The sequence below is a fragment of the Gymnogyps californianus genome, chromosome 2 (assembly GCF_018139145.2).
Source record: "Gymnogyps californianus isolate 813 chromosome 2, ASM1813914v2, whole genome shotgun sequence".
NCBI lineage: Eukaryota > Metazoa > Chordata > Aves > Accipitriformes > Cathartidae > Gymnogyps > Gymnogyps californianus.
Window position 1 is genome coordinate 136,408,340 of NC_059472.1, and position 27,933 is coordinate 136,436,272.

The 27,933-nt window shown below is 35.6% G+C and overlaps 1 protein-coding gene across 12 annotated transcripts in view; it reads left to right on the top strand.

Annotated features, from left to right (window-relative positions):
- Positions 1-23,280, top strand: part of DGKB (diacylglycerol kinase beta) — a 334,240-nt gene extending 310,960 nt beyond the window's left edge. For 7 of the 12 annotated variants that reach the window (XM_050891903.1, XM_050891909.1, XM_050891907.1 and 4 more), the window contains 3 exons: positions 7,971-8,091; positions 10,725-10,785; positions 20,856-23,280. In XM_050891903.1, the coding sequence (XP_050747860.1) occupies positions 7,971-8,091; positions 10,725-10,785; positions 20,856-20,963 (290 nt within the window). In that variant the 3' untranslated portion in view covers positions 20,964-23,280. Of the gene's footprint in view, positions 1-7,970; positions 8,092-10,688; positions 10,786-11,068; positions 11,229-12,189; positions 12,590-20,855 lie in introns of those variants that run through there. The other 5 variants (XM_050891901.1, XM_050891902.1, XM_050891912.1 and 2 more) reach the window with 3 other exon arrangements.
- Positions 23,281-27,933: the final 4,653 nt, after the last annotated feature.

A 27,933-nucleotide genomic window follows, 5' to 3' on the forward strand; every position in this document is an offset into this window, starting at 1 on the left:
GTCTCCAAACACCATGGAATACTATCATGGTAGAGGAAGCAAATGGAATTGGCTCTCATGAAGAGGAAGAGGAATGAAGGTCATCTTGGGGGGGTTCTGAGCTCCTGGACCAAAATTGCTACCACTTTAGTCAAAAGGAGTTTTAATACTCATGTAAATGGAACGAAGATTTCTTTCTGGTGGATAACTAAAAAACTCTTTGGTGGATAAATATAGGGATAATGCCATTATTAGAGTTTGCTGCCCTGCAGAAAGGGAACATTTATCCCCTGTTAGTACTAGTCCTCTTAGAAATGAACAAATCAAAGCTGGTTTTCATTGATCAGATTTCTACATTTCCATCAATATTACTGTATTTTTCTTTTCTAGGCTGTGGCATTTTTATAGGCTAATCAAATATCCAATATTACTAGGAGCCATTTAAAGTGAATGCCAGAACTACTAAGGAGTAATTTGAGAATTAGATCTATTTTTGTTAGTTGAAATGATCTTGACTTGCTCATATTGTATTGTACCTGATGCTCAGTAATATGATAGTACCAATACAAATAGAAAGATATCCGGTTTGAAGTTCTTAAATATCTGTTAAAAGTGGTGAGCAGTCCAAGCACATTAAAATTCCATTTTCCCCCATACAAGTGTTTGCTGCAGATGACCCCCACTGATCTTAAATATATTTCTGTATCTGTAACTGAATAGAGGTTTTCCGTACAGCATGTTCTAATGGTACTCTGGCCTTTAGCCAACAAGGCACTGAATAAGGCTATTTTTAAAATACAGAAACTGGGAACAGCTGCAGCAATCAAATTTGATAAAAACAGAGAGGAACTTTGCTTTTTTTTTTTTTTACGGTTTGTCCAAGTTTAGACTCCTTTCATAGAACGGCTTTTGTTCTGTTGGATGAAGGGGGTATAAGAGTAACACAGTGAAATCCTTTTGAACAAATAACTTTTAAAAGAATACAGATTAAAATAATAGGGGGCTTTTTGGTGCAGCAGCATGTTCAATGCAATTGTACCTCAAACTATTAAAAGAATAAATCTATAAAAAAAGAATACATTTTGTCTGCCAAGCTTTACCATAAAAGACTTATCCATAATGATCTCCCGAACTGGAAGATGAAACCTCTTGTTTCAAATGTTGAACATCTGAACATTGGTATTTGGGAGTAGTTTTTGGGTGGAAGTGATTTAATTTGAATGCTCTGGGGTGGGTTGGCTTTTTTTTATTTTTCTTCTTTTACTATTAATCAAAAAAGTTTCTATGAAGAACTCTCCTCTCCTTCCCCCTGGTAAGCTGGGGAAAAAAAAAAAAGTTCACTTAAGGAAAAGTTTTACAAAGGCCTTCTGTGCACATTAAAAAGTTTCATAAAATATTTAATTATAAGGACTGATTCTTCTTTGTTTGCCCTCCTATTTTTTTGGGAAACTTGTTATTCAATGATTAATGAGAGTCAGGAGATGATTATATACACAAAAAAAAAATCCATTACACAGTAGTAGGCTGAGTTGTATCTGTTAAATGATTCCATCTGAGGACGGAGTCTCTGTGCTAGACTGATGCAAGACCCAAGATATTGGGTGAAATCTGGGCTCCACTGAAGTCAGTAAGAATTTTGCCACTGAATTCGGCAGGGAGAGGATTTTATTGATTGCATTCATTTTAAGTGTCAAAAATAGCACCCTTGCATTCTTACCCCATTAAAGCTATTTAGTGCGTCATCAATTCAGATGGTGGAACAAAAATGTACTGTATTTCTCACATATGCATAAATATGGGTATATATCATGTGTGTATGTCCACATAGGTATAAAATGTGTGTGCTTTTTTGTGTGTTTTTATATATATAAAATATCTGCTTAATTTATTATCATTGTATCTGATTATCTCACCCGGGTGAAAATTACAGCAGTGATTTATCTTCCTTTCTTCACACTAAGGCAGGCTTAGCTTGTTTTGTTTTGTTTTAAAAACCGTAAAAAAATGTGAAGACAAGAGTAAAGACTTGAGTTGAGAATCAGTGCTGGCATGAACTAGATGTACGGAGCCACCTGAGATTTTTAATGTTTAAAAGCAAACTCAGCAATGCAAATACTCAAAACTGGGTCAAATACTATAGATGTAGAACTTGATATATATATCCTCAAAGTCAATATTAAGAAGGAGAATAGACTTTTAAAAGCAGAAGGTTGAAATTCAGGAGTTGCTGATTTATTTCCTGTTTCTACCACAAACGTCATGTGTGATCTTGGCCAGGTCAGTTCTCCAAACTCTTGTGCTTAGCTTTACGTGGTAGAAATAATATTATGACTCTTGTGGGTCTACACACAATATATACAGCTGAATATGAGAACAAACCTTCTGCAGGACCTAAACTTGTCTGAGTACAATTTTCACTTTGTAAAATGGACATAATAATATTATTTTTCCCCAAGGCTTTGTCTGTTTTATTTGTCTATATTATAAGTTCTTGGACACAAGAGCTGTCTTTTGTTATATGTCTGTGAATCAGTAACAAAAGAAAGCCTTGACATTATCTGGACCTCCAAGTACAACTCTGATATAAACAATTATAACTGTTATGTTACTTCAGGTAGCTTCTCTAAAGCAAAGCATAACAAAAAACAGGATGTACAGATTGCTCTTGATTTACTGATTTCTTGTAACCAGGAATCTAGAAAAAGCCGTTCATTTGAAATCAGGAGAATACTGTGACATTAAACACATTTTTAGCATTTTATACAACAGCAGTCCCTATCCCTGCATACGGAAGTGACCCCACATTCCTGCATAATGGGTAACTGTAGATTTAATACATACTGTGTTCTAGGAAAATACTGAAGCATCCATGTGGTGCAGAGCATTGAGCTCAGGAGTTTTTCAAGGATCCTCTGGCATCATACCAGTTTTCAAATTCTTATCCAGTATTTTAACTGGAACCAAAAAATTTCCAGCATGATGATTACTAGGGTTTGATTATATTTGCTAAGCCATGGAGCCCCTTCTCTTCGAAGACAAACTGCTGCCAGAGACAGATTTACCACTGACCAACAGTGTTTTTATGCAAATGTGCTTGAGTGAGTGCAGTAACCCCAAGTTATAATAGAGTCATTCAATCTCTTGCCAGGACAGCAATATTTATATATTGCAAAGATAAATTGAATATCAAAACTAGTTCCATTACAGAGGGAAAGTTCTCTATGTAAATCAGTATTTCTAATCACACCATGCTTCTTCCCACCCCCTACCCCATTTTGTTTTCCTTGCTTTATCTTCATAGATGAATTCCAAATGTGTTTTTCTCTTGTGTATTCACTTTGAATATTGAAGCGTTCAGCTAATGCCAAGCTAATGGATAATGTAAACTCCTCACTACGAAACTTTAAAGTCTCCAAGTGTGTTTCTTCGTGCCTTGGGGAAGTGCTATAAAGGGCTTATATTCACGTACAGTGTTTTGTCTGCCATTTGTACAAGTTTCTGTTTGGACTTCTCTTTCTCCTGCTGCCTGATGGGAAGAAATGGGCAGTCATCTCCCTAGTGACTTTATCTCCCCATCAGGAATGAGTGCAAGGGGTCAGATGCCCCCCTGCGTGCTAGTCACCATCTGCTGACAGCAGCGCTCTCCCGGGAGAGCTGGCTTTGTTTACTGACAGGGCTAATATGAGGAGACACGTGAGGTACTTTGGTTTGTGGAAGAGGGCAGGAGAGGCATGGTGCTGTGAAAACATTCCCACACACTCTAATGGCTCATTCACATAGAAAACAAGTGAGAGCCTTCAGCTCTTTCACAGGGCTCAAAGTAGAACAAACGAACTCAAGAACCCCAAGGCACCAGTTAAAAAACACTTTCCTAATGCACTAATACTGAGATGCTCTCCATGATAGCTTACCTATGACACTTCAGCTCTCATTTAGGCAACTAAATGACCTGGCTAGATGGAAAAGCTGCTCAGTATCTGGTAGTTGCTGTTGTTCACTGTTAGCTGCTAAATTCTTTTTGAAAATCTAACTTTCAGTTTCCTAAACCTAAACCTCCTAAAACTGGTTATAATAGGTGAAGCATGCATTGGAATATTTTATCAGTACAGTCACCAATTATTTTCTCTTTAGAATAAAATCTGTAGAATGCAGAAGAAATACCACATGCCTACGAAGAGGTACATTTTTTGCTCTATAATTGGTAGAGACATACACAGATGCACACATGAGCGCGTAACTTCAGAATATAATTTGAGGATCAAAAAGAAGTGACTTTCTGAATTAGGTCTCAAACACAGTTGGGATACATGTCATGGAAAAGTCCACATTATAAGCTGTTTTAAGTGATGAATGATGTTTAGTGAACAGTAGCATTCATTATTCTGGTCTACAATTTATAAGATGTATAAGTAGACAACACGAACAGTGATACCAGGTCAACCCACAAGTTCATGTAGCTCAGTATCTGACCTCTAACACCAACCTGTATTGCATGATTAGAAATAAAACATAAGAGAGCAAACTTACAGTGATTCTTCCATTAAGATATCCTACCAAATATGTATCAATTTGTGATTTAGGGAATTTCGAAGTCTAGTGTGGCATCATGGTATAACAAAGTATCATGTAAAAAGGATTTCCTGCTTGTTCTAGAAGTGCTATGAAACTCCTTAGTTCTTGCATTTTGAGAAATACTTAATTGCAGTACTGTCTTCACCTACTCCATGACACTCATTATTTTCTCATCTTTCCCCATTCATCTCTTTACTTCCTGAAGGGTCCAAGTCTAATTTATTTTTGTACAGAAGCTGCTCCATATTTGTGACCATGTTTGTTGCTCTGTCATTTCCAGTTATTTTATATCTTCCTGTGCATTGCTGAGTGGACTGGAACTACAAATGCCATACTGCATGGATGTACATTGATCATTATTGAGCATTGAGCTGATATTTTCATAGAAGTAGCCACAGTAACTCCATAATCTTAATTCCTGCATGACAGTATTAATTGTAGCCCAGCAAAATAAATATGCATCTATATATGGACATATACACACAGACACACACCCCCCATGTTTATTTTCAACTGTAATATGTATGCATATAACAGTCTACATATCTGTAGTTAGCTCTCTTGTATGTAGTTAGTTCTGTTTTCCTTCATGGGCATTGAGTTACATGTATTGAATTTTCTGCCTTCGTATAGTCCTGTCACTCAGTACTGTAAAATTCCTAAACTTTTTTTATAATTGGCTTTTGTCTTTACTTCATTGAATCCTCAGTAACTCACTATCTACTTCTGTTTCCAGATTATTTAGGGGTATATGTTGAGCAGTACAGAGGCCAGCACAGATCTTTCCAAGAAATCGGTGATAAACTTCTGCCAGAATGAAGAATGTCTTCCCCTTTCCTATCTTTTAATTTAATAGAAGACCTGATCTCTTTTAATAGAGCTCAGTCTCTTTCAGAGTCCTCGGTGGGGACCTTTTAAGAACAAATGTAATCCATTCATTGATGTCTTGACCCTTTATATTCAACCAGTGTACCTATAGCCATGTAACATCTTTGAAGAATGGGACTAAAATATACATGCTCCCTTTTCCACTTTTGCTCACTCTGAGTTCTTGTCAAAGTCAATATAGCTCAAGGATTTGTTGAAATGGATATGACTATGCAAAAGCATCAGGTCAAATATATTAGCAAAGGCAGAAGCACGAACTAACCCTAAGTCGATAATTGCATGTTACATTTGCTTTAGTTTTTACTGCTTCTGAAGGAAAGTTATGTCTAATTTAAGCTTGATTCTAAAAATATTCATATTTGGCCTAAAATAACCCCACTTTGGGAATATGCCACTGCGAATCTGAAGTTTTTGAAAAGGCTTCATTTTTTTGGTAGATAAGAGTATTGTTCAGTTCCATCTTCCAATGTTTAATATACCACATTTTTGGAGATGTGTGATCTGGATCAAAGGGCAGGATTTGGCCCTTAGTTACCTGCTGTTACTGGCACTAATCTCACAGCTATTGAAAAATGATGCATCAAGTTTATCACTGCAAATGTCACTATTCTGAATCTTGCATATGTTGCCTGAGCTGTCAGTAATAAAAATCTGTTCTTAATTATTCTCCCGTTTAAAAAATAATAATTTTCTAATAACACAGTGAATAGGAATTTGATGTTTTCTTTGGCTGGAAACATTTTAATGATTTAGTACATCTATAAAGTTCTGTGTGCTTTTATAATATAATAGCTTTTGCAAATGAGTAGGACTTTCCTATTTAAATCCCTATGGCTATCAAGAAAAGCAGAATTTGTTTACATCTGAGTTAAGTTTAAAAGTGAGTAACTTAAGGAAAACATTTTAAGAGAAAAACAATTCAGCAGAAAGCCAGACATACAAAATTAGGTTTATATGTGTTACAGGGGTGCAAACTATAAAAATGTATATTTAAAATTAATCATATTGTATATTTTAATCTTTTGTCCATCTTATTGTTTTTCCTTAATAGGAAAGAATAGGATTTATTTTTGCTTCATTGATATTATATGGAACTGATTTCACTGTGATGAGAAAATGAAAACAGCAAAGAATATTAAGAAAGTATAAGAAGAAAAATGAAGGCTTTGGATAGTATCAGATTTTCTGGTTGGAAGCAGAATAATCCAGACCATAAATCCTATTTGCTTTTAATACTTCCCCCCCCCCCCCCCCATCATAGTACTTCTTTCAGTTAATTACCTTCATTCAAAGCCCAAAGAAGTGAACAGAAAAGGCTCCCTTTGAAACTTTGGACTAGTCTCATAGATATGATAATTAGCATGAAATTCTACCTTCATTAAAGGTTGAAGGGTTTAAAATATACAAAGAGTAATGTGCTCTCCTTTCTTTGTTTTTTCAATGTGATGATAGACTCTAACATTTTAGCTCATTGCTGTGCTTCACCGAATAGTGTACCTTTTGGAAACATGGATGTTAACAGCCAATCTATAAAACACACATAATATACAGCTAAAAAAAAATGTTTGTTTTTCTTGTCCATCTGGTCTTGGCAACATGTATTTAAACAGGAGCATATAGAACATGTCATACAAAACACCCTAGTTCATTCTGGATAATATTTCATTACCTTGCTTGGTTGCTTCTCAAACCAGACTGCTATATTACTGTTTAGGTTTCTGGTTGTATCTCAGTTTGTATTTGAAATTCTAGACAGAATTTGTCCTTGCTCCGTGAAGTCAAGCAAACTAATATTTATTTTGCCAGAGACATTATTTATTTAAATATTTCTTGAAGTTTAATGCCAAAATCATCTGTAATCTAAAAGCAGTGTGAAACAAAAATATGTAACTGGGTGCTAACAAGTAGTACAAAGTTCAGGAAAGCTAGATGAATAGTTGCTGATATAAGGGGGTTTTCTGCCCTTTTTGCATTGAATCTGTGCACTAATTGAGGCAAATGTACAATGCAAAAAATAATATGTGGTCTCATAATTAAAGACTGTAATAATGCATGCACACAAAGGCTGAATTAGAGTTGTACGCATAGTCTGCAAAGAATTGTATAGGAGAGAATCCAATAGGGTCTGGATCATTGACTTTTCCTTTACCAGATTTTACATATCTGTTGAAACAATAGTCAGCATAAATTTCTAAACTGCAAACATCTCATTCTATGAGTGTCAGGTAACCTAAATGAAGGAGTCTCTCCTATTTTCTCATATAATAAGATTATTTGTTCAGTATGTATGTATTAAATCACAGAGATTATTATTGTTTTTTAGAATAATTTTGGTCAGGATATTTTAGAATGGTATGACAACAGGCCCAGATGTGTCCAGCCTTAAAGCTGCAATCACTTCTTAGGAATCATCATTTTTGCCTATTCTGTTCTCCACATCTTTTATTATCAGCTGGTCTTCTGACAATTCTTGCTAGTCAGGATGACCACTGTCAAAATGCTGTCTAGACAAAATGTGTTTTCTTTTGCAGATCTAAGCGACCAGCTTATGGAAGTGGTTGGTCTTGAAGGAGCTATGGAGATGGGACAGATATACACAGGTCTGAAAAGTGCTGGAAGACGGCTTGCCCAGTGCTCTTCTGTTGTCATCAGGTATCAGCAGCTTTAATTTGCATGGTGCTGTTGTAGTGAAACAGTAAAGTTTTATATATTATCAGTTCATTTTCTTTGGTAGTTAAATAGTCATAATTACTGTACTTATTTCTTGTGAAAGTATCATTTTTGTGTATGATATATATCTATTCCATCCATATTCTATGCCCATACATCTTCCTTTCTTTAAATGTGTCAAAAAACTATAAAAAGGGTGTTTACATTCAGTCTTCACATGTTGTATTTTGTATATATGTATTCATTTACATGTAATGACATATAAACTGTCATTTCATTCTATGAAGAAATATTGTCAAGCAGTTGGAGCAGAAGGAGTAAGGCGTGAACATTTTGGGGTTTATTATTGGTATACACTCCATGCAATTTTGAGCAAAAAGTCATTTAACATTACTTTGACACATTTTAACCCATTTATAATGCATACCTCACCAGGGAATAGTAGCATGTAATTAGTATTTATAAAGCATTTTTTTGATCTGTAGAAGGCTAAGTGCTCTGGTTTTAATTTATTTGTTATTTACTGAACACTGAAAGTCACTATTAATAAATGTGTTGGTATGTGTAAGCTGCTAATGGTGGAGCACACTAATTTAGTTGTGTTTTATCATTTACTATGCTAAAAGTGACCAGAACATTCACAATAGAGGAAGCTTCAATTAGAACTCAAGGAGAAAATAATTATTCTAACTTTTGGATTAGATAAGGACTGGAAAAGAGAGAGATGGTCAAGTCTTCCTCAGTGAAGAATTTCACAGGAATAATTTTCCAAAAACTTCATAAAATTATTAGCTATACAATTATAAGCCCCAAAAGCCTAAAATGAGCCTAAAACAGAAGAACAGCCATAAAAACTTCAAGAAAATAAGTAGGATTTGCCAAAGCACCTGGCATATTTTTGAGACTCTCCTCAAGGACTGGGTGATGTTGACTTCAAAAGTAATCTCTCATGTGGATGAGGAAGAGAAATAAGATCACAGAGGCATTCCAACCTTCTCTGGATACCAAGAGATAATTTTTATAATCCCACATCAGCAGGACCACAACTGCAAAAGATTCAGAACCCTTCCAAACCTGTAAAGTGAGAGCTCATTGAACATTCTTCCCTTCCTCCACTTATGGCCATAGATGATATTAGATACTCCCATGAACTGTTAGTCATTTTCAAATAATGTCCAAGCCAGAATTTCCGTTGACCAATATGAGTGCTCAGTTAACTCATTTTTCCATTATTAGATTTATCTATTCCATGTTATTTCTAACAGTCTTGTATGCAAACTATTATAATGCAGAAATATAGTGTTGGAAAAGACCCCAAAAGTTCGTCCTTTTTTTTTTTTATTTTCTCATTTATCTATACCTTTCTTAATGTGGTATCCAAAACTAGACAGGGAACACTGGCTGTAGCTTTATGTTAAAATCAGTGCCCCTTTACTAACAATTTAAATTTATAACATGGTGTCCTGGTTTCAGCTGGGAGAGAGTTAATTTTCTTCTTAGTAGCTGGTACAGTGCTGTGTTTTGGATTTAGTGTGAGAATGATGTTGATAACACACTGATGTTTTAGTTGTTGCTAAGTAGCGCTTATCTTAAGCCAAGGACTTTTCAGTTTCCCATGCTCTGCCAGCAAGCAGGTGTGCAAGAAGCTGGGAGGGAGCACAGCCAGGACAGCTAACCTGAACTAGCCAAAGTGGTATTCCATACCATAGAACATCATGCTCAGTATGTAAACAGGGGGGAGTTGGCCAGGAGGGGCGGATCGCTGCTGGGGCATCAGTCAGCGGGTGGTGAGCAATTGCATTGTGCATCACTTGTCTTTTCTTGGGTTTTATTTCTCTTTTTTTTTTGTTATGTTCCTTTTTATTACTAATATTGTTATTATTATTATATTTTAATTATTATTATTGTTAGTATTATATTTTTTTTACTTACTAAATATTACTTATTTTATAGTTACTAAACTGCTCTTATCTCAACCCACAAGTTTTACTTTTTCCCCCCTGATTCTCCTCCCCGTCCCACTGGGAGGGGGGAGGGGGGAGCGGCTGCGTGGTGCTTACTTGCTGGCTGGGGTTAAACCACGACACATGGTATGTTAAAGCCTCTGAATATAGTACAACTGTCATGTTATGTGAATGCTCTGTCTAACCCAGAGTTAGACACAAGTGTAAATACATCTTTTATGGTTCTAATAAATGGTGATGATAGAGCTAAAATTTATTTCTTACTTCCTTTATAGTAGTCAGTCTAAATTGTAAAAAATAGCAGATGTTCCTTTGTCTTTTCAGTTAATAAGGTTTATTCCTGAAGTTCTTGAATAATTCACTCTGTATTTCACAAATTACAGACTATTCTCCCATGAGAGAGTTGCGTATTACTGGCAAGATGTGTGAATGTTTGCAATGTTCTTGCTTTGTGTGTTGAAAGTCAAACTAAGCCTACTAAGTGACTAGGTTACTTTTGTAAGCATGTTGGGTCATACTGGAGATTACATAGAAGCTTAGGGGTAAATCAGGATTATATGTGTGTGCCATCACATATATCTCTCCTTAATAAATACATTTGTCGGTTTTGTCTAGTTACTTCTACTTACACTATGAAATATATCACTTTAGGACCAGCAAGTCTCTGCCTATGCAGATAGATGGGGAACCTTGGATGCAAACCCCTTGCACGGTAAGGATACTGGGAATACTGGGGATACTGGGATACTCTGGGAAAAGAGCTGAACAAAAAATTTAGGAACTTTTTAAATGAGTAACAAAAATTACAATAGTCAGAAATATTAACTGATTAATGTACTTTCACTTCTTCAATGATAGAAACAGTATCTTTCAGTTTAAAAGACAACCCTTGTCATCAGCATTAACTCAATTTACTTAAGTAACATCTTCACACACTATCATATAGTTCAACACCCACTGCCTTTTCAATTTATCATGCTGGTTTTTTCCCACAGGTTAGGACGGAATAAAAAGGCATTTATTTCAAGTTTGGAAAATACTCAAAGGGTGCAGTCCCAGCATCCCTTTACCCAATGTGATCATTTATCTGTGATGATGTATCAGATTTATAGTCTCTGTTGCTGAGGAAGAGCCAATGTTAGGTTTGATGCTGAAGTGTACAAAATAAATTATTCTTTAAAAATTTAGGAAGATTTTCCATTGTGCTTTTGAGAGTTCATATCAAGGACGTTTTAATGAAAGCTGAAGTCTTGACTGTGCTGATTGAATTATACAATAGAACTAATATTTAAAAAATCCTTACAGTTTAATGGAGAAATGAAGGAAATTATTTAGTCTCCTGTTTCAGTGCCCACACACATGAAGTGAGGGCAGGTAAACAGCAATTCGGATAGGATAGGATAGGACAGGATAGGATAGGATAGGGAGGAGCTTGCTCAGAGGAGATTATATGAGTAACTATTTACAGACAACACAAGAAAGGTATAGCTCTAAGAATTCTCCATTTTCATTTCTCTCCGATAAATCATAGAGGCTAACCGAGCATTTGGAGATGCTGAAGAAATTTAAGCTCTTTATTGTTTAATATAGTCTTAGTAACATGTTTTAATATACAATTTTACTAATTTTGTTTCCCTAAAGAAGACCCGTGTTTTTAAGTAGATGAATTGCTGTAGCCTTGCAGCTTGTAAGTATGACAAAACAGTAGTGTGACAAGGAAGAAAACCCACTACAGATGGGAGTAATTCTCCAAACCAGGGTACTGGATGACATTCATGAACTTTATGTCTGTAGTAAAATTAAAGGCTACACAAAAAAGTAAAAGGGAGCCCCTTCAGTAAGGTGCTAACAGGTGTGGCAGCTGATAATGTGTGGGTTAGGATGAAATAAAAGGGTTGTGATAGTTCATGTTTGCCAGATACACCATAGTGTACAGCTGAGCAGCAGGGAGAGTGCCTGAACTCTAATTCTCTGTGGTAAGCGCTCAGAAGCTGCAATGAGAGGAGAACCATGTGAACACACACTGTGTGAAGGCAGAACAGTGGGGATTTTATGAGATTTATTCCAGGAAACCTTTTGGAGTTAAGAGATATCATTATCTTTACCTCTTCTACAGCTATGGCTCAGTGCAGAGCAACAGCACTGAACCCAGCAGTTACTTGCTCAAGAAAAAGACATGTAATTTTTCAGTTGCCAGATTACAGAAGAGAACTTATGGAAGGATGCTGGCAATAACATGTGCTTTTTTTGTCTTGATTGCTTGCTCTGTGCAAAATCCCTGCTATCTGATTGATAATGCTAGCAGAAGCTGCCTGCACAATTGAGGACAAACCTGGAAAAAGAGACAGTTCTTACATTTCAATTACTGCCTTGAGGAAACAGTAAATTATTACTGATAATTACTGCTGTCCAGTTGAAGTACTGTTTTAAAGGGGATAGAAATGGCATATACTTTTCTGTAGAACCCACCCTTTTTGCTATACCATTGTTAAGTGAATAGACTTCGTGTTACATAAGGAAACCATACTGTTGAATGTATTTGTTTCCTCTGAGAAGAAAATACATGAACTATTTGTCTAGACTATTGCACCTCTGTGAATTTAGATATAGAATTATTTTATGTCATATTATTCATTTTTCAGGAAATGTTTTTTCTTTGCTGAGGAGCTTAATGTATTTATTGCAATTGCTCCTTGCGTTATTGTACATCTACCCCGCTCTGTTTTCTACATCTTACAAAGGAAAAAACATGTGTGGTCCAACCACTCTCCTTCCCACTAATTCTAACTACACTACAGTTTTTCCTTGAAGTTCTCTGCAAAGTAGCTAGGAATTCCTCCTGAGATAATGACAAAGGTGGATGTTAGCTTTCTCTCAATCAAAGTTCAAGATTTGATTTCTAAGTGTGTGCTTCAGAGGGGTCTTTGTTTGGAAGCCAAAATGTATTTGATTATGTAAGTATCAGGATGATATCTCAGTGATGTGTATCCAAAACCAGAGTCTGAACAAAAACATAAAATCACAATAAATTCTTATGTGTAGCCAACTATGTAGCCAATTATTTGAACCTGCAAGAGCTCAAATTTCAGAAAAAAATATGAGGAGACCAATGTAAGCATCATGAGCTTGTGTCTTCTCTAGAGGCAAAACTGCAGCTTTCTCTGAAAAATACCTGAGAGCAAATGATTAATGACCAGTTTTTAAATGGAAAAAAGTGTGATGATCAGATAAAGAAATCGATTAATTTAGTTCCTTAGGAAACATATGAGAGTTTGTTTTTCCTTTTACTTCCCCGCCTAGGAAATTTCTTTCCCTAGCTCTTACAAGGAACTGAGGCTCATATACAAAGGTGCTGACAATCCTACATCATGCAATGAGACATGGGGGGACATTCCCATGCTACCTCTTGTTTCACATGAGGTTGCTGAGGGAAGGTGCTTATTACTTCACTAGCTATGTGGCTTTAAGGACAGAAGCTACTTTGTCCACACAGTACTGACCTGCTTGGGTATACCATCTCACTAGTTCTAGGGGAGAGACTTCTGCACAGATCACGTACATCAGTTAGACACAGCAGCTGAGTCTCAGGTTTTTGATTCTTTGGTGCTCCAGCCAGACAGCTATTGTTAAAAAAAAAGACTGCTATCCCTGCTTCTCCAACTGTCTTTTAGAAAGTTGAAATAACACATGTTTTATTTTGGTATGGTCATCTCAGGAACTGCAGTGTTATCTAAGTTCAGTAGTTTTATGGACTGACCTGTAAAAATTACAGAGACTAAGTGAGAAAGAAATTCATACGATTGGCAGGTATTGAATCAACCTTGGCCCAAGGTGCAAGTGGTTAAGCTCAGAAGTCCTCCTCTGTTTCTGCTTCAGATTTTGATACAAATGAGAGTATTTTGCAAATGATTTTTCAAGAAATCGAGTTCAACCTGATCAAAATTCTTCTGCTATTCCGTTACACATATTAAGGAACACAAGTTCTGCATCAAATCCCTGTTATGTATGGGATGCAGGCTGCACATGCAGGCTTGGAAGTTTATTTCCTGTTGAAGGAATCAACAAGTTTATCTTTGCTACTTCTCCTTTCTAACTGGAAAAAAGTTTTATACAAGTAGCACAAGTTGCTGACAACTGTCCCTTCTCATGCATATAGAGATCATGTTCCCCCAAAATGATGGTGTGAGCTCTGAGAAAATACTGTGGGATGCAATAGACAATGCAGTGATTCCCCAGAAGCTGTGATCTGTGATTTTTCATTCCTGCTATCAGTTTTAGTACTAAAGAAATTGTCATGTGCTTCTTTCAACATCTTTTATGATCTTCTATTGCACACGCACCTAGCATCCCTAGACGAGAGCAGGGATGTGTTCCTGTAGCTCTTGTGCATACTTAAAAATGTGAGTGGCTTTGTCTAAAGATCTGTCATCCAGAATTATTCAGTATGTTGAACACATGCAGACTGCAGCGTCTGGCAAAGTCACTCTGCTCTGGTATAAGATGATTCAGAATCTGAGCATCAAATTGTATTGTTTTCACTGTTTTTTATAGAGGAGTCTTTGGGAGAAGGAAAGATGATAATGTTAATGTTATGTTAAACATCTCGTCTGATTAGCTGAAGAGGAAATTCTATCAGAGCTCTCCCAGACAAATATAGCAACATGAAAGATAACTATGGTTTCACCTGATCTCCAAACAGGTCATTAATAGTAATGAAACTTCAAAGACTCTCAAGTTAATTCAATAAACTCCTTCCTTTAGCCATCAGGATTTTTTTTAAGAAAAGTAATCTTTCAATTTAGCTACATAAATTATTAGCATTGTTTTGAAAAAATCCATAAGAATATTCCATCTTAATTAGAAATAACTGCAATTTCAGTTCTTTCATCTATTCCTGACTTGGTTGGCATCATATCTGAAAGCGTGTCAAGCTGCTAGCAACATTAGATTAAAAGTAGAAGACAGCAATGTCTATAGAAGATGCAAGAATATTGCCTAAATGAAGGAATGAAAATGAAAATCCATAGTCAGAGCCCACCTAATGGATTGCCAGAAATATAGTTTCATAGACATCTGAAACACATAGTATTTTTAGAGTTATTTACTGATAGGAATACTTGTAGTAAGCCATTTAATAACGAAACTCAGAAATAATATTTCAAAATATTATAATTTGAATGCACCTTAAAAATAAGTTTTGAATGAATGAATGAATGGTTCCTCTCTAGCCTTTCCTTTAGTCCCTAGAGATGTGATGAGCCTGAGCACAGAGGTCCTAGTGAAGTCTGACCTTTGTAGTTAAATCCAGAGAGAAACAAGAACTAAAAACAAAAAAAAAGCTTTTACTAATAATTACTATACACCAGGGCTGGGTGAGAAAACTAAAAGAGAGTCACAGATTTGCTTTTATGTAGATCCATTGGCTCCAACACCCCACAGATCGCATGAAGAATCTGCAGCTGTATTCTAGACTCTGTCTGCAAAGTATCTTCTTTCCATGTCACTGAATGTAGTAATATTTTCTTATTAGTTGTTTATAATGGGAGAACTTAAACTTTTGTGTCTGCTTCTTTAGAGCAAAGAGGAACTGGGTCCTAGCTATGGTGGCTGATTTTAGTAGAATATTAGACAATTATTACACAGTTAACCTACAAATGGAAGTCAATCGCTAGAAAAAGTTTTTGGTGTTATACTAAAATGCTGCATTTTTTTCCCTTTTGAGCAACAACGTGCATACATTTCTGTTTTGAGGCCAGAGTGATTTATTGAGTTTCTAACATTTTATTTTTCAGCTGGGCATTATTTTTTGTGCTCACAGGTACACTGCACGTTAATTAGTTTTGTTTACCTATGCATATTTTTTCTTAATTTCACAACGGTAGTTTTTGTAATTGACAAAGCAATTTACTGCATGTGTGCTTTCTGCACCCCAGACAAACACTCTAACATGTAATGCACCTTTCTTTCCAGTTCAGATTGTTAAGAAAAGAATTAGTTGTGACTAATTGCCAATTAATTTGCAGTGGTTTTAGGGACGAGGGGGGAAAAACAATTGCACCTACTAATTAAAATTTAAAATATTCCAAAGTGTCATCTTTAGGTGTCTGTGGAATACATAATTTCCATTTTAGTTCTGCACTGAATCTGTAACAACCCTGAGCTTGACAGCTCTATTAATTTAAAACCTCAGTGATACCTATTAGTACAAAACATGAAAAAAATGCCATTAATCATTTATTTTAATTTTGCAGCTCTGTCATTTTCTCGGTATGTTTAAAAATTATGATGACACCGTAATGTTTTCCAATCTACCTGTGTGAAGGGGAAACGGATCACACTACTTAGGAGAGAGACTAGAGTATATTATTAGAGCTTAATTAATGCCAAACTGATTAGATTTGATTGCACTTTGCACAATAATATTGTTAAGAAATTTATTTAAAAGAAGTGTTGCATAACGCTATATTTAAAACAACTGGTCTAGATCTGAAGAGATTTTGACCAAAATGCCACATAATGCAAGTCACATGTTAATTTTGTTTAGCACTCCCTACATTCTATAGGTCTTATTTATATCATGATACCCAGTACAGCTCTTGATCACCTACAGGAAGACAAAATTATTTGGTACTCCTGTGATATAGAGGTGTTGCGTCCCTCCATTTCCTCTAAGGGGAGCAGCGTATGGGCATCTAGACTGGGGGAAAACCCTCATACCCTCAAAACTACCAACATCCAAACCCTGCTGATAGCATGGAGAAAAGTGACCGTAAACTAACAGATCCAACTTGACATGTTTTTTCTGTCAGTTTTTTCCCTCTGTCCTTAAAATGTAGGATTTCTTTAACATTAATTGAAATAATATAAGCAGAGCTGATTATCTCTGTTTCCAGTTTTCTATTGTCATTTAGCATTGTAGTTAGTACCTGTATTTATAGCACCATGTTCTGTGTTACTAGTAAACATTTAGGCGTTCTGTGAAGTCAGGAACATGTAGGTAACCAGCACGTATTGTAGAAAAAGGTGTATGAAAGCAAAACTGATTGACCTAAAGGATATAGTTATCACACTAAAATTACTGATGCTCACAGCATTTCATTCAGTGGATGCATTGTATTAATGTGGCTTCAAGGCATATTTTGAAACTCTGTCCTGCTCCTGAAACAAATAAATGTCTGTTTTTCGTATTTATAAATATCTTTAGTATCAGAAATTCAGGCTTCTTTATCAGAAAATTTGCTGTCGACAAATAGGGAGCAATTACCATCTCTTCTTTTAAGAATTACGCTATTTTTTAATTAGATCTGGTGTTCCTTGCCATGAATACATCATTGGACACACTTTCTAATACTGGAAAGGTGATTTCAAAATTGCAAATGCAGTATTTTTCTGCTAAACCTATTTACTAGATATACCAGCCCTTTAAATTTCTGTGATCATGAGCTCATAGGATAAAATCTTGGCTTCAGTTAGTGAATGAGAGTTTTGCCATTGACTTCAATAGTTTGAGTTTAGCCTATAATGTTGTGTATCAGGCTTACAACAAAAATCCACGATGTCGTAGCAATTCATGTGGCTATTTACTTTCCCCCTAAATGGAGTTTTGTTATTTCCTCATTTTGCCTATTTTTAAATATAAATTTCTGCCAAATATGCCAAATAGAAGTTTTTTTCTCCAGCAGCACTTCAGGCACTCTCCTAATTTATGTTTACAGTGTCCTCCTTGTTTTCTGTAAGTTATTATATATTTTCAATAAAACTGAGTCAGTGATCTCACAAATTATTTTCCAGAATTCCATAGTAATTTGTATGAGTATGTTTGTCCGGGTATCATCAGTTCCTAAAAATATGTTAGGTTAGGGTTTGAGCTCTGGGATTTTTGTCTGAGCAATCTCTTTTTCTCTCGTGTGTGTGTGTGTGTAAATCACAGATTCACCTAGGAAAAATGAAAAACAAACAAACAAAAAGGTCTTATTTAAAGCTTTTGTAATTGTGTTTCTACTAAAAAAGACATGAAGTTGCTTGCTGAATGAACGAGAAACTGAATGGTAAAAGTTACTCTTTAGATGCTCCATGTGCACGCACACAGAATCTATGTACAGCTATACTAAATCTTGGTTGCTTGTAATTAAAGATTTTTCTCTTTTTTTTCTTTTTTTTGTCCATTTCAGTCTCCCATACAGCATTTTTCAATGTTCAGTCCTACTTTGACCTACAACACTATTTCTTTTTCCGAGACCCTTAGTGCTGCTTCCTGTCTCAAAGTGTGTACTGTCACTTGTCACCCAAACTCACAAAACCAACTCTGGCAGTGCTGCCAGTATGAAAACAGAAGCAGAAGTGAGAGTCCAGGGCAGAAATGCAGTGCCTGAAAGTCTCAAGAAAGACAAAATTAACCTATTTCAGGCAAGGTAGTGCAATGGTCCAGCATGTATTACAAACATACTAATCTCTTCTTATCACCCAAAGATAAGATTTTTTAATCTTTTTTTTTTCTCAGTAGGAAAATAAGGAATCAATGGTTATCATTGTTAACAAGTGCAACGTTAACATACACTACCATGCATAAGTAAAAAAATATACTTTAAGTTTACACTTTATTTTTGCATTTTCAGAATGTAAAATATATTTTACACCCCTGGAATCATGCCAATTCATAACTGTTGAAAAAATGTTTTGGAGAAATGCATATAGGACTCCATCCCCATGCGCATGAGTGGTTAATCATGTTCAGGCATCTTAGCTGATCTCAGCTGATAGGATACAACATACTGAAGAGGTCATGGTCTCTGAAACAGATGGCTCAAGCCAAAAAAGAACATTACAAATGATAAACATTCTCTCAATATGTAATTGCATTCATCTTCAGCAGCGTTGAACAGCCCCAATCCAACATGCAATCTGTATGGGGTCTCAGGATTACCTCACCTCTTCATACTAAAGCCATCTTTTGAGCTTTGCTCTTTTATTCGCTTTAAGATGGAATTACTATGATTTACCTCTGAAAGGAAACTCTGAGGCCGTTCCTACTGCCACACCATGGCCAAATCTTGCAATAAGCTGAACCCTTATGACTCTCGAAAAATTCACTCCCAGCAGCTGCAGATTACTTCATGTATTGATCCTCAGGATCAGGTTGATGTCATCACTGCTCCTGACCCCAAAATATGTCTTATGAAGCATGTGAAAGTTAAAAAATCCTTGAGGCGATTTTCCAGGACCAGATCATCAGCTGGTATAAAGTGACATCAATTGAGTAACGCCAGTTTACCCCAACTACAGATTTGGCTTCCAAAGTGGTGCCTGAAGCAGAATTTCTTGTGAGAAAATATGTTGATGCCAGTCTTTGAAAGCAAGAATTATTATCCATGTGAAATTAATCTAGGCCGCCAAAAAAACCCCGTATGCTAAATTTGATACTAATGAACAATGTTGACAAAAAGAGATCACGTATGAAATTTGAGACTAGTGAACTAAGGTGGCATGGAAATGAGCATTTGGAGAGTAAAGTAAAGGCTCTAACAGAATTAAACCAACCCGCTCATTCTGCTGAGATTTTTATGTTTCTGTCTCCTTATATTGTAAAGTAAATTTCCACCCCAAGAAATGTCCTGATCTATATTTTAATGAGACTCTGCACGTGACATACATTTTTTGTTTCATTACTATTAGTGAATGACAAGTGAAGGATATTCATTTTAACTTGAAAATGTCAGGTATGCACTTCAAGAGATATATTTTTCCAGTTTTTAATGAGGTGGTGTTTCTTTTTGAAAGAAATACCCATCTCTGATGTGGGTACTATGCAGGTGACAACTGATATTTAATAAGTGATGGTTCTTGTATTAGTCGTAGTTCACTAAAGAAAATGTCTCGGATTGCTTTTGAAAAACTCTTAGCGTCACTAGCCCAAAGGCAAGATGTGACCTTTTTATTACATAATGAGAATCATTTATTATCTTACAATGTATCTTAAAGTCACAGACAAAATGCCACTTTGATAATTGCTTTCAATTAGCTTTGAGCATAGCATACATTCATAAAATGTCTTCTCTAATTTAGACTTGAATTAGAGAAAATTGCAGACATAATCTACTTTAAGGTTGTCTCATTTAAGGTGATTCGTAGTTTTATATCAAAGAAATCAAAACGGGTGGCTTTAGAGCAGTCTTACAAAGTGTTTTAAATAGTCTTTTCAATATTTGAGTCTATTCTATTAACAATTAATTAACAAATTAGAATGCTAGTTCATCTTTTTTGACCTTTTTTGTGTATTAACTTTTGACTTTCATTCATAATGGTTATTTTGAAATTAAGCAGTGTCCTGTGTTAAAAGAGAAGTACAGCTTGATTAGATGTATAAATAAAGCATACAAAGACATCGCTTATATCTTCATAATAGGCAACAGCTTGGTCTGTCAGCATGTATGTCCTTTCCAACTTTCAAATTCTTATTCATCTTGTAGATATGTAAAATATTCAACACAAGCAATAAATCCCACACTCAAAAAGTAGGATCACATATTGGCATGTATTTTATTGCATGTGATTTTTAATGCTGATTGAGTGTATAATTTCAAGTATTTGTGGAAACGATGATTACACATAGATTGGTTTACTGCCTGTGTAACATCATTCATAAAAAATACAGGTATTTTCCTTTCATCTTTGATTAAATGAAGAAGGTTTGGAAGTCACATATAAAGATAATTCAGGTATCTCAGATACTTGGAATTGAACTAGCTCAAGGGATAACTCTGTTTTTCTTCTTTCTTCCCCCAGATAAAAATTACTCACAAGAACCAAGCCCCCATGTTGATGGGACCTCCTCCAAAAACCGGTCTTTTCTCTTCTATCATCAAAAGAACAAGGAACCACAGCAAGGAATAAGCCTATGTAGTTTAGTTTTTAGAAAACCAATTAGCTTTGGTGGGCTTTGGAATATTTATGCTGGAAATCTTTCAAGAATTTTAGAATATCTTCTACTTGCAAAATCATGGATTTTGGTTTAACAGTTTCCGTAACTGAGCTAATGTAAAACTATGCTACTAGAAAAAAATATTGTCACAGTTTTGTAGGCATTTTGCATGATGAAAGCAGATGTTTACATAAAGTGATAAAGCATATTTTTTGTTGCATGCGTTACCATTTACTAATCTATCGGCTAATTCTGCTGTGGAATATGGGAAGAGAATGCCATGGGTAATTTGATTTTCTCTCTTTTCCATTTCAACTTTTTCTACTACAATGATCATATGCCATAGGTTCAATAATATCTCTTGAATCAGACATCTTCACATCAATAGCCAATTAGACCTGTTTCAGAGTGAAGTTTATTACAGGTCTCATTAACCTGTACTTTTAGTTTATCATTTCTTTCTACCCTGAGAATGTTTTTATTCAGCTAAGCATTAAAATCTTATATCTTATTCTGATAACTCCTATGTATGTGAGTAACTGTACCTGCTAAAAACTTCTAACAATGTGTGCAGTATTCAAATGATCATGATTACCCTTGTGTAAGTTTTTGTAAGATTGGAAGTCAATGCAAGTTTGAGCAAAAACTATAAGGCTAAGGAGATCATGCTAAGAGTTAAGATAATAATACTTGTAAAACTAGCCATCAGTGTTGTTTGTTGAAACACTAGAATTATTTTAATGAGCAATACATCTCTGTAACATGCCAAACTTTAAATCATTCTGCATATTGACCGATAGCATAGTGCATATGCACACAAATAACCAAAGTTCATGCCTAATAAAGTGCATTTCCCACCAAAGATTTAGTGAAGGATGCTTCAGAGAAATGGGTTAATACATAATTAATCAAGCTCACTGGAGTAGACTCACTTCTGAAAATTTACAGTTCTTTTGATTACATTGGCAACGTCCAGACAAATGTTGGGGTAGGAAAAAATTAAATCAATGGCAAGTAAATACTCACTTTTCATTTGTTTCAGAAGTTGATAGACAGACACATACTCTAAGTATTAAGACACAGGCATGTACTCTAAATATGGGAAAATTAAATTTATATCTAATTTTGTTGTCATTATTATTTATAAATTTATGCCATCCATAATTTACTCATCCCCTAAATTAATCTCTTAAGGAAAGGATAAACTGTTATCTATTCCCCTTTTGTAGTCTGCTATCTGGAATCAAAATATTTCTTGTTATAAACTTTGGGGAGGCAGTTGCTCAGGTTTTTACTTTCTTAGCCCTCTGAGAGACTTCCTAACAGCTTAGAAATCATAATACAGGGATTTATCTGAGGTTTGCACAGTACTGTCTAATGTTGAAGGGAAGTCCAAGAATGGCAACTTTTTTCAGTCCTGCATATAAGCACTCTCAATCAAAACTTTCTGTGCAGTCTTAACATTGTTCTTTGTTCAGAGTGAGCTGCTTCTCAGCTCTGCATGTCTTAAGTTCTCAGAGATTTCATCAAAAAACAAACAAGGAAAAAATAAAACTGCTTGAAGTGCATGATTTCCCATTTTTATCTAGACTTTAAAATGTTAATGATTTATTAAATCTATTTTTCTATTGATTCATTCATCCATTAAAAAAATAGTACTTCATCATTCCGTAGTGCACGGTACTGTGCATGTATTTAAATAAAGTTACTATCATTTGTTCCTCAGTATAAGAATTCAACAGAATTTATATAATAGACACTGAAATAAAAGTCAGTATATAGTTGGTAAGGATTATGTCTTTGAAATATACAGTCTGTGTTATGTAAACATTAGGAGGTAAATACCAATTAATGTTATGTTCAGCATTAGGTAGAAAAATATGAGGGCAACTACTTGCTAAAACTAAGATCTTGTAATTCCCCATTCTTGGGTCCAGTGGTGTTGACAATTACAGTTACTGTAGGAGTAAACTAATATTTTTCCTGTGCATTGCAAACACACACACACAGAAGCATTTGATGCACTTCTTAACTGCAAACATACAATAAGTATAGAGCAAAAGATATTTGCAAAAAGAAGGAACTTGCTGACATAATATTACATAAAGTGTACATTGGTTTTATGAAATTATGGTTACAGGTGATTAATATTTTCACATAACTTGACATAGGATTTTCTACCAATGCTCTCAACTTTTTGTGGCAAAAATGTGTTTGACGATAATATATAATGTGCTCTCTATGATTATCTTATGAACATTGTAACTCTGAAAACAAATAAAATTATACATAAGCTATTATTTAATAATATATGCCATTTTAAATGTGCCAGTCTGTGACAGCAAATTGTTCACAACACACTTTTTCATATAAAGAGGGATAGATGGGTTCACGTAATCACAATTACGTACAATTCTGACTAGACGTATAAAAGGTAAATCAGATCTGTTGGTCAGTATGTATCAAATTCTCACTGTAGCAAAATATAATGGAGCAGCCATTTTACTATATTGGCACTTATCATAGCAGTGACAGTGTCTTTCTATTAACCTTGGTTGGTTGGTTTTTTTAGCATGGCCTCTAATAATTTACAACCATGCTCAGGTTGAAAGTATTGATGATGAAGATAAAATCTTTGAGTACACAAAACATAGTATGAAAGGAAAATGCTTGATTTAATGAAAGAGAACTTCAGAGGGGGTTCCTTTTTTTTTTCACTTCAGTATGCACAGAATTAACGTCGTGAAATTATACATTGGTGTATGAAGTGAAACAAAGAATGTATGCATGTATCTTCATATAGCTGAAATAGATGCACTGTTCTTACATTGACTGAAGAGTGGTAGCTGTAAACCTTCCACTGTTTACAATGAAGCATTCTTTAAGGCCTCATTAATGACGTTTGCAATATAAATGGAAATTACAAATATGTAGGAATTATATCTGACACTGGATTTGCAAATTTTTCATCTCCCTACTAGAGCGTTGCAGCTGGGCAATGTGCTGAGGAAAGAACATGACATCTCAGGAAGAAACCTTAACTTCTGAAATTGGTTAGCATCGCTCTCACTTCACATGAGTTCCTGTTAAAAGGAGGTGGAAGCAGAATTTCTTGCAGAGGCAAATAGAGAATTACTGTTTCCAGTACTTGCAAGATATTTGTATGCATATCATCATGATTATTTAAAGCTAGGGGTTAGACCTTGTGATTTAGGCTTATTGGTGTGTATACGTGTATGTGCATGCTAGATCAGGTAATGTGCTGATATGCCTAGGACTTTGATGAGCTAGGAAGCACTTGGTATTAGTTTCTGAAGCAGAAGTAGACGTTCTGTAACATTTCCTCACTCATCAACTCTGTAGTATTGCATGTAAATCGCAACAATGATTAGCTAATATCCAAAATTATTTAAGGCAAATAAAGTCACAGATTTCAACGTGTTTCAAAATATCAGTGTAAGAAGTAATATAGTCAAAGAATGCGTGGGTTTGATAGAATTCTTGTAAGAAAGGGAGAAAAAGACTTTTTTTTTAATCTCTAGGTTAATATTTGTTTGCTGAGACTATAGCTATTCAGTGATTATTAGTGATTTAGGGTACTAGCGCTATTCTGTAACTTATTGCCTTCAACCCCAACTGGCTTCTGGGGCTCATAGTTCTGAGGTGGATCATAGCAAGACCAAGACTTTCTGAGAAGCAGTCACTTCAGAGAAGTGTTGTCCCTTACCTGTCTGGAAGAGTGACTAGAGAGAATGGCTACAAAACTGGAAAAAAAATCAGGAATAACTATCTCTAGACAAGGAAGCAGGAGAAGATCAGAGAACTCTGCTAAGGAATGACAAAGCAGATGCTCAAAGTGATGTGTGAAAGGGGTGGGTTGCTCCAAGGCAGCCCACAGAAATGGTGGTGTGGGGCCTGGGAGGCCAGATGAAGGCACTCGGGGCTAACGAGCAGTGATGTGGCAAGGAAGTGAATTAAGTAGATTGATCTAGAGACCCCTTCCATTTAGGGCTGAAGGACTGGGGTAGTGTTGCTTTCCTTCATGGGGAGAAAGATTGTCTGAGAGGAGTTAGGCCTAAGAAGGGGAACAACTGAGCCCTTCATGTGAAGGGAGAAAGATTTGCGAGCAAAGGAGAACTGAAGGATGGTCAAAGGAAGGTAAAGGACTTGCCAGGGCTTTGTCTATTTCTGAGTATTTTCATACCCTGAAAAAAAAAAGACATTTGCCCTTGCTGTTAAACAGCAGTTTGCCAAACTGCTAAGCAGTTAGCATGAAAATAAATAAATAAATTTAGAAAGTTGAGGTGGGCCTGAGAAGCACTGCTCAATGTTTTATGCAAGAGCGGTGAAGAACATGTCAGCTTCTTGTCAGAAAATTGCTGCTTGTCTCTAGCTCCGTCAGGTCTGAAAGCATTTTCTCTCCTCTGTCCTTAAGGAAGGAAACTTCTTGTAGTCCTGCTGAGGTGAGTAAAAGCCTTACTGTAGCCCTGGCTGGAAAATAAATAAAAGACAGGTGAGATCTGGAAGCTGAATCTGTTAATGAGATCTAAAGTAATAGGTTAAAAACTGCAGCATGCAAGGCTCTGAGGATGTGCTGTGCAGCAATGACTGATGGTACAAACTGTCTTCAGGTCTGTCAAGATTTGCTGGTGTCTGCCCAACCTGAGTTTGTGCCATGGGGAGCCTCCTGGCTCTTATACTCCATTTATGCTCAGACTATGGATTTTCAGTTGATTTTGAAATAAGGAGGTTTGACCTTTCCTGTTCTGATTTGTGTGTCCGTGGCATGGATACGGATGGAGCTTTCCCATTATCAGGTTCTCTTAATTTTACAAATATAGCTGAAGCAGAAAAACTTCTCTATGACCATTCACTTCCATTATGTGAAACTGCCCGACAGCTTGAAACTATAAATAGGCGATGATACGTTCTAGGCATCTAGAATCTGGGCATGGTGATATTTCAGAGGCTGCTTTTTTTCCTTTCTGATTCATGATTCAAAGAGACTACCTGAGAAGCACCTCAGGGCTCTCTTTAAATATGACTCATACAAAGAGTGAGTGATAATCATCAGGCTTTGTTATTTATAGAAAGGTGGTAGCTGTGTTGATGGTAAAGCAGCAGTTTCATAGTGAAGTGCCCATTTCTAATAAACGTGGAAAATTATTTGCTGAGTCTAACTGAGTGAGAAGCAAAGATTTTGAATTTTCAGGTCAAATTTTAGTCTAACGATGATGACTGAAAATACGTAGCTGCCGATTGGCCTATTTGAAATAAATTTTTGTTTTTACCTAGGGTCAAACTTGCATGCTGTGAAGGAACATAGCAATTTGCATTAATAAGTAGCTTTTCTGGACAGGAAAGTGAACACTTCTTACTCTTTTGGTGAAACTCATATTTATAGGCCATGTTCTGCCTGCCAATAAGAAAATAAAAGTTGTCAATCATCAGGCCTGTCCAGTCTATTTACATTAAATACGAAAAAAAACACATAATAACAATTCTTCTTTAAACTATTTGTATCTCCAGAAAGACAGTGGTGATTTGTATATCGCTCAGTGAGGCAATCAGACTTTGCAAAATGAGCATCAGCACTGTAACTTGTGCCCAGCCATGAGGTTGGCTGTTGCAAAGGGTGTGGTGTGGGGTTTTTGAGTGTGATGGTTTGTTGTTTTGTTGTGGTTTTTTAGTAAATATGAGTGAGTTCCAAACCTCTCTTTTTACCCCAGAATTATAAGGACTAGAACTTTGATTCAGACACATATTTTATATGTTTATGGTGTACATATAAGTAAGCAAGCAAATGCAGGAAGATCTATTCCATTTGAGCTGAACTTTACTTCCCTATGTTTAAATTCAGTCCTATTACTGAAGGAAAAACCAACAACTTGTTAATTTTAGGTAGCTTGGGAGTATTTTGGGGGAAAAATGGTTGTGTTGGGTTTTTCTCCTGAGTAGTATGACCTTGTTACAACAATATATACACGTAGATTAAGGAATTTTCACCTCATTTACATCAATCACTGTTTTCTGTGGCTATATTCTGAACAGTGATTTTTTTTTTTTTAAACCAGCTTAATCTGTCTTTAATGGTTCAATATAATCAGTTTACAAGAAGAAATTTTGAAAGATTTGCTCCAACCGTCTATTCTTCTATTCTACAAAGTCAAGCCTTGCACTGAGATGCAAATTGAGGCCTTCATACTTTGTCACTAGTGCTAGTCAAAAATTCCTTAGCCTCTGTTCCATCAAAATATACAAAACTGTGGGGAGGAACCTGCCTTCACTGACTGATCTATTTTTTCACTGGATTCCCATTTCAGAGCAAAATCAGATTTACCTTTTTAAATGTCAAAATATTTTGTGCTTGCATGTCAAAAGGAAATAAAAAGTTTTAATTTGTTTCATTCATTAATTCTGTTTCATTAATGTAGTGATTAATATTGTAGTATAACCAACTTTTCACTTTAAAAAGCAAAAAATGAATGAAATGATGCTCTTATTTTATTTCAATATGAACATAATTCTTATTTCCTTTAGGAGAATTTTAAAGTTCTTAGCATTTGTTCAAGATCCTGAAATGGAAACTTTCAACCTTTGCGCTGCTGCAGTTGTCACCACACTAAAAGCCTGCACATCAAATTCTAGTCTTTATGTAACATCTCTGCATTTTTATTATTCCAATAGCTGCACAGCTCCTAAGAGTTATCTTCAAGAAGTTGATCCTCCTGTTTCAGGTTAATTTGTCAGTACAGGTCTGTCTGGTCACCAAAGAAAAACAGAGATAACAGAATAATGTTAAACAAAAAATTATTTCACATAGCCTAAAAGTTTACCAAATATCTTGATAGTTCTCTGAAAAAAAATAGCAGTGGACTCTGGTTTTCACCAAAAATAGAATGGACAGACAGTTAAAGAAGGAAAATCCCATTGTTAACTTAT